Source organism: Takifugu rubripes, chromosome 11 (assembly GCF_901000725.2).
Source record: "Takifugu rubripes chromosome 11, fTakRub1.2, whole genome shotgun sequence".
In the NCBI taxonomy this organism is placed as follows: Eukaryota; Metazoa; Chordata; class Actinopteri; order Tetraodontiformes; family Tetraodontidae; genus Takifugu; species Takifugu rubripes.
The window spans coordinates 11,647,771-11,655,660 of NC_042295.1; the positions used below are offsets into that span (position 1 = coordinate 11,647,771).

At 38.9% G+C, this 7,890-nt stretch overlaps 2 protein-coding genes across 2 annotated transcripts; both read left to right on the forward strand.

The window, feature by feature from the left end:
• Positions 1-2,528: 2,528 nt before the first annotated feature.
• On the forward strand, positions 2,529-3,476 carry LOC101066266 (odorant receptor 131-2-like). The gene has a single exon (XM_003968567.3). It carries the CDS (start codon positions 2,529-2,531, stop codon positions 3,474-3,476), a length of 948 nt encoding a protein of 315 aa, XP_003968616.3.
• Positions 3,477-4,740: 1,264 nt separating this feature from the next.
• On the forward strand, positions 4,741-6,854 carry LOC101066041 (diablo homolog, mitochondrial). Its single transcript, XM_003968566.3, has 6 exons — positions 4,741-4,867; positions 5,218-5,350; positions 5,429-5,551; positions 5,681-5,791; positions 5,892-5,988; positions 6,344-6,854. Exons 1-6 carry the CDS (start codon positions 4,824-4,826, stop codon positions 6,547-6,549), a joined length of 714 nt encoding a protein of 237 aa, XP_003968615.3. The 5' UTR covers positions 4,741-4,823; the 3' UTR covers positions 6,550-6,854.
• Positions 6,855-7,890: the final 1,036 nt, after the last annotated feature.

Consider the following 7,890-nt stretch of genomic DNA (forward strand, 5'->3'; position numbering starts at 1 on the left):
ATTAGTCTTTTCCCAGTTACAATGTACAATGCTGCTGTGCCTCAGGGCTCAATCCTCACGTGGCTCTGTGATAACGTCATAACCAGGATTTAATTGCTGAGGAGGGCCATGCCAACCAGCGAGCATCTGTGATACATGTATAACATTAAATATCATTGTCACTGTGGCAAGTGGAATCACTGTTATGCTGGAATACAACTATATTATTTTGCCTACAAGTTAATATTACTGAGAAACCAATGTTCAGGACTTTACTGGAGCTGCTTGTAGTATGTTTGTTGCACCTTTGTCAACTCTTACATCATGGCATTGTGACCTCATGAGAGGGAATTGCTGGACCTTGACTTGTCTTTCATCAGATCATGTTTTCTTCCATATAATGACAATTAGTCTGTCGTCTGTTTTCCTGTTTGCGGTAATAATCTCCAGTGAAACCAATTAACTGGCTGGCATCATTTATTATTTAAAGGTGGGTGCGTTGATGATGCCTGGGCTAAAGAAAGCAATGATCGGAGTTTGTTTTGCTGGAAAATCACCACAGGTAAACTGTAAAAACATAATTAGCTATTCCAATTAATGATATTTAGAATCACCAACTCCCCTGGGTTATCACAGACCAAGTGTACAACATGCTAATCAAATTTTGTTGGCTGTTTTTAAATCCAGCCCTACCTACACTTAAAACTGTATCATTTTATTGTGTGTAAAATCCAGAAAACGGACAAACTTTGGAATTATATTATTTGCTGAACCAGGAGAACCGCACTCTTTCCTGCCTAATGCACAGAACAGCACCAGTTCAGCAGTGGATCCCCACCGTTAGGCAAATGAAGGTGGGGGGCAATAATATAACTTTGTCAGATTGAAGTGTTTTCTTGATTATTGTTTAATTATAACTACAAACAACGTTACTGTGAATATTGGGTGGCGGGACTGACCGGTGACCTATGACCCCCACTGACAGGGAGCCAATCCATGTATGAAAATGATGTCTCATGTTCCCTGAATTACTCTTTCACAATTGAGCCTGATGCATTCAGGCTTTGTCTTGGAATATAACCATGGGCTCAGGGTAGAAAAGAATTCCTTGTTGGAAAAACCTGGTCATTCAGTATATTCAGGTTGTCAGCTGACCTCATTCTTTGGGCACATAATGTTGCTGAACCTGGACCTGATCAACTGCAGCCACCCCAGATCAGGGATACCCCCAAAGGCTTGTATTGTGGGCACTAGGTATGATGCTGCATCACTTTTGCCTTCATGTGCCTTTCTTCTGAGGCAGATGAAGAGTGATGCACCGGTCAATCTGGAAGAGGGTAAATCTGGGCTCATCGGACCACATGACTTTTTTCCATTGCTCCAGAGTCCAATCTTTATCCAAATTTAAGTCTATTTTTTTTCTGATTAGACTCACGTATTAGTGGCTTTCTTAAGGTTGCACAGCTGTCCCTTTCCTTCAGTTCCCTTTGCCTTGTGCGGGTGGAAATGCTCCTACTTACTCTGCTAAACACAGTTTTAAATCTGTGGCAATGAGATTGGATGGCTCGGAGGCCTGCCAGATACGCAAGAACATCCATTTGGATCTTACAAAATCAGTATGATTATGACCTGTAGAACACCTAATTAGTAAGATATCAGTCAAAGATTTCAGTCAAAAATTATCGAATATATTCACCATCAAATTTATTCAAAAATGTATTCACCATCGAGCCTTCAAACCACAAAACTGAACAGATGCTGATTACTTCACTACAGCTGATATACAAATCAGATCTTTAGTCAAACCAAGTAAAACCTCAGCAAAGGAGAATTTAATTTCTACAGCTGTCCTTTATCAGAGACAAGTGTGGCACATTATCAGGCAAATTAAATGTATCTTTGACCATGAGCAAGACATGTCATTCAACCAAAGAAGTGTCTCTCTTTAGATGTGTCATCTCTTAATGTCCCTGATTGGCCTGAACACTTACTGATGAATGGAAATGAGCTTGAAAGGCTGGAAGCTGTGCAACAGTTAGAATTCAAGTTTATAGGCTAACTTAAAACGTTTTATTGTTGAATTATACTGAAACCCAATGATAATGCCTATGAACATCATTCATTTAAAATATTCTGTTCTTGGGTGAGTTGTGCAACACATTATAAGTTAGCTGACATCAGTTAGTTACAAAAGACCCCGATAACAACGTTTGAGAACAGATTTCAGACCTTAGAAAAAACTAACACAAATCCCCCCCCCCCCCCCCCCCCAAACATCCCAGCCCTGCCTGAGTGCGGCAAATGCATGGCAACAAATTCCAAAGTGATGACAAGTTCACAGGGCAAAGCAAAAATATTTCAAATTTCCCTTGTGTTCTCATCATGACTATAAAATCTTCCAAGAGAGCAACAAATAGATTTGTCATTGTGCTTTGCTCTCATCTCACTATGGCACATGTTTTACCTAAAGGCCGAGCTCAATAGATGTGCTTAAGATTTTGCTATAATCACATGCATGTTTTTTCTTTTGTTTTGTTTTTTTAGAATTGATGGCACAAAATAACTCTGGTAATGGATCATCAACACATGAAAGTCATCTCAATGTAGCCTTTGTTCAGGTCTTGATTTTACTTTTTCTGTTTGTCAACTCCATAATGATTACAACCTTTTTCACGAAGGATATCTTCTACAGGAACATGCGTTATATCTTATTTCTTGTTACGTTGATGTCGGATTCCATCATTTTGATTTTAACTAATGTCTTGCTTGTTCGGTCTTTTTATCGTCTTCCAATACCGATGTGGATTTGTTTTATAATATTTACTGTATTATCTGTGTGTAGTTATGTTACACCACTTACTCTCACTGTAATGTCTCTGGAAAGGTACATAGCCATTTGCATGCCTCTGCGCCATGCAGACCTGTGCTTCCCAGGCAGAGCATTGCACTGTATCCTCATTGTTCACAGCCTCAGTCTTGTACCGAGCATCATTGTTCTGTCAACCTTCTTTTCGCTGGGTCACTTCAGCGTTTACACAGACTCCCATATCTGCTCTGTGGAATTGTTTATTGTTGAGAATTGGCAGGGTAATCTTCGGTCAGCTGTAGGTCAGTTTTACTTCTCCTTCATGCTTGTTTCCATTATCATCTGTTATATTAAAATCATAAAAATTGCCAGATCTGCATCAGGAGAGAATAAGCAGGTAATGTGGAAAGGGATGAGAACGGTGTTGCTTCATGCCATCCAGCTGCTGCTCAGTCTCTCTCAAATGTGGTGCCCTATTGTAGAAAATGCTGTGCTTAAAATTGACTTGCAATTATTTATTCAGATTAGATTCTTTAATTATATAATGTTTAGTCTCTGTCCAAGATGTCTGAGTCCTCTCATTTATGGTCTCAGAGATGAGACTTTTCTCCTCGCACTGAAATCGTATGCTGTCTGTGTTTTTTTCAGTAACAAAGCTTTTGAGAAATCAAAACTGCAGGTGCAGACATGAGTCTTTAGATGACATGAATGTGCCTAAACTTAATTTGTTAAAAAATTCCTCATGCTTGCAGCTTTGCAAGGGTCATTGCCATTTGGTCACACCCATGCTATGAACAGTGCAGACTGATTGTAAAACTGACTTCAAATAAATTCCTTATTTTTTGAGCAAATCTGTTTAAATATGTGTTCATTTAGAACAACTTATATTACACATTTAGAACCCATTGTATTTCTCTATTATTAGTTACCTGCATGTGAGCTACATGTTCCCTGATGTACTAATAATCATAAAAGCATTGGGCAGATGGTATATGGAAGGACACAGGTGGACTTGTGATGTAAAAAATACATACACACATTTGAGTACTGTATATTAAAAATACATCGACACATTGAATTGAAGTTACGTGTCTTACCACCAGGGGGAACCGTTGTTAACTGCGTGCGGGAACCTTTGTTTGTTTCCAACAACAGGAACGGGGGAACGAAAATAGGGTCGGACCAAGATGTTTTTGATTTTTTTTTTTTTAAATCATTTAAATTATTTAAGCCCATATTTAAAATGCATTCTATGTTGCCCGTTCAAACAATTCCAACATAATTCTTCAATACACATGAACATTTATGCTGTAAATTTTAAATCAACCAGGTCATGTGAATTAAAACAGCCCTTCATTATGAATTAAATTTTGTTCTCTCAGTATCTTTGACTTTAAAAAGACGGTATGATTTAATCCAATTTTGTTTTTCAGGCTTTAACAGTTGTGGAATCTGTTCTGTCAACAGAGAGGCTCACTCACTCCATGTTTTAACCTATATGAGGGGCTGCATTTTATTGTATTTAATTGTTGATTTGTTTTTACTTGCTTTTATTTGTGTACAGCAATTTGACACACTCTATTGTGATCAATTGCTTCATAAATATAAGTATATAATATTGCATATTATATACTTTTAATTTAAATTAAAATACATGAAACAAGAAATACATATCATGTAAGTGTAAACTGACACAAAATTATAAGTAATGATTCTAAATAGTTTTGTTAAAAATCATGGCAGACATTGGACACAAAAGCTATATTTTTGCGCAACCTAATATTTTAAATAATGCACTGTGTGTAAAACTTATTGAGAGGCATTTCAATTTCAAAAGCACGGGTAGATTTATTTTCTAGCTCCACTGCCTCTACAGATAATGATTCAAGAAAATAAATAGTTTAAAATGAATATTTTATTCATTTTCTTTTGGCATCATGGTGCAACAACTTCCCAGCTATTTTGTTTATCGTGAAAGGGAACCTTTGTTTAGTTACGAACAATAAAAGTAGGGGAATAGGAAACAGGGCGGACCAAGATGGCTGCGTTGACAAGGCTAATAACCAACTTCCGTGTCGTTAGGTAGGCCTTTTTATGATTATTTTAAAAATATTAAAATGATTCGGAGTCTTAGTTTATGTCATGGATTGTATGCTGCCTGGCAATGCAATTTATGTTTCTGTATTAAAGTGCTGACAAGACACCATAACGTTTCCAGAATAAACACCACTATTATTCAGCTTTTAGTTCCCGAGTATTTTCTGCACGGGGAATATCAAAATCAAACAGTATTTATTATTCTGAATACGGATTTGGCTTTGGTGAATGGCATTTGATACTAGCTTTAAATGAAGACCTACAGCGCATTTTACGATTGTTGGAGCTTGACTGTCGTGCTGTGTGTAATGGAATGACTTTTTCTTCGTTCACAGGAGGGCAGCTTGCGTTTTGCTAAACTACAGAAACCATGCAATACAGAACCCTGGAAAATGGGCAAATATTTTATACACGAGTCTAGCTTCTTTTACAATTGGAGCTGGGTTTTGCGCAGTACCTTTCAAACAGGTGAGTGATGTTTCCTCGACAATTTCATGTTCATTTAGTATGTCCTTATCTTGTTTCTCTCATATGTATGTTTTGCAGGCTGACCAGCTCTCACACGACTCCCTTATCAAACGAGCAGCATCTCTGGTTACTGACAGTTCCACCACTCTTCTCTCGCAAGCCACTTTGGCTCTCATAGATGCTATCACAGACTATTCCAAAGTAAGTTTTTTTACTAGTGGTATCAAATATATGGTTGACAAATTGACTCACGAGACAGAAAAGAATAAGTTGGGTGACAAATTTAATACCTAAAAATTAACAAATTGTTTTTCCTCTGTCTGCTTTTAGGCTGTTCATACCCTCATCGCTCTTCAAAAGCGGTACTTAGACTCTTTGGGAAAGTTATCGCCAGCAGAAGAGGATAGAATCTGGCAGGTGATCATTGGCCAGCGTGCAGAGGTTTGTTGCTGCAGTACAACAGCAGACATGGACAGAACACTGACAGTCGTTGAGGATTTGAATTGATTTGGGCTTTTCTTGTTTCTCTTTGTCCTCGCAGGTGAATGACAGACGCGATCAGTGGTTGCGTTTCGAATCCACCTGGGGGAGCGCGGTCAAGTTGTGTGAGACGGCAGCAGAAGCAGCGTACGCGTCAGGTGGGTGTGAGAAAGATTTTATGGCTGCGGGGCTGAACTGTTGTAAGGCGAAGGCATTTTCCCACAGTTCCTGTAGAGATAAATAAAAGTTTTCGGCTTTGAATCACCTTCTCAGAGCTTTTAATGGTGTTTTGTGTGTTGCTGTTCTCATTCATTCGCTGTCAGTATTTCACTTTGGACGGTTTGTGGACCATTTGGCGTCACTCAATCGGCCTTTGTGTAAAACCAACAGGTGATGATGGACAGGAATAGCTTCTTAATGAGCACATCTTTTTTGTGTGAACTTGAGAAAGCTTTAAGGCAATTTTAGTACCAGATATATGACAGAGCATGTCTTTGTAACCTGTTTGTCCAGGAGCTGAGCATGCTTCCATCTCGGTGAGGACAAACATGCAGGTGGCCCAGGCACAAGTGGATGAAGCAAGGAAACTGTCGGCAGAGGCCGAAAGGAAGCTGGCCGAGGCCAAAGTAATGGAGGTTGAACGAATGTCGCAGCGCGTTACTTCAATGGAGAATAACGAGGAAGAGGAAGTGCCTGACGCTTATCTGAGAGAAGACTGAAACAATTAGCCCGACGCAGCAACACAAAATAAGCAAATGAGATATTCAGCATTTTCTTTGTGTTCTGAGGTTCCTAATTTCTGCTGCAGGACTTTGTGTTCCGATTCTATTCCTTATTGTTTTGTGTTTGGCCATCAACATAAAGGATTGTGTTTTCTTCTTGACGCTGTTGTGCTGTATCAGCTTTACACTTTAGTCGCCTACTTATCAGAATCAGGAAAAACATGTCCCCTGCAAAAAGCTGTGGAAATCCTTCTCTTGAATTACTGTTTGTTTCATACACAAATAAAAGTATTTCCTTTTGTTTTGGCTGTGCATTTCTGAGAACGTGTTGAAGATGTGGTGACTTGCCTCATTAGTTATATTTCTTTCACTCAACAACGTGGGCTTTAATGCACATTACCCATGTCGCAGATCACTTGTGTGGAGCTTTTAAGCCATTCCTCAAGGCCTCGCCATCATCACTTCATTTTCAGCGTCACCTCTCTCCACACTGTCACGGCACTGCAGATTAATGACTTGCTGTGGAAAACAAGTAAGCGTGCACTTCAGTGAAGTGACCACCAAAAGCACGGATGGAAAACGTGGATTTAAAGCGAGCTTGTTTGTACGGAGGGTCAGAGTGAAACCAGACAGGGTTTCTTTATTGTAGGTTTCTTTTTCTGGTCCTGATCTCAGTGATCTGGACTTTGAGCCATTAAAATATGATTATTTTAATTTGCTTAGAGGACTTTGTCTGCTATCATGTAAATTGGGTGTGCCGAAGTAATGATTATCATAAAACGTGTTTTACTGTTCATGAGAATTTAATGTTTCCAGCAACACTTCTGCTGCTTCTCCAGAAGGGGGCGATATTAACCCATTACAGTGCTTATTTGTTATTAGAACTCAGTTTGCATTTTTCATCACTTCTTTTAACGATCTTAATGACACGTTACATCAGCTTTTAATAAAAACCTTAGAATCTTTTTTGTTTTCAAAAAGTTTAGAAATATTTTTAAATTCTAAAAATATTGACTTCAGCTCATTATTATGTAAATAACAAGCAATATTAAGAAGTTAATGGTGCACTTACTTAATGGGCCTATTATAAAACTTATTCTAGTAGATGTGTTCTTCCACAATGACAGGTATGTTGACTTTAATGCTCATATGTGTCTTATATATCCTGAAGGTCAGTGTACATGGCTGAGGGTCATTACAAAGCAAGCTCATTATAGGGAGGACCTATGGAGCAGCGTTCAACATCGGCACTGAGGTGACCTGCTCCTGCTCCGCGTGGGTCAAGCCTTGCCGGGCAGCTCAGAGGGGGGGTGGGATGTTTCTGAGGTGTGCAAAGAC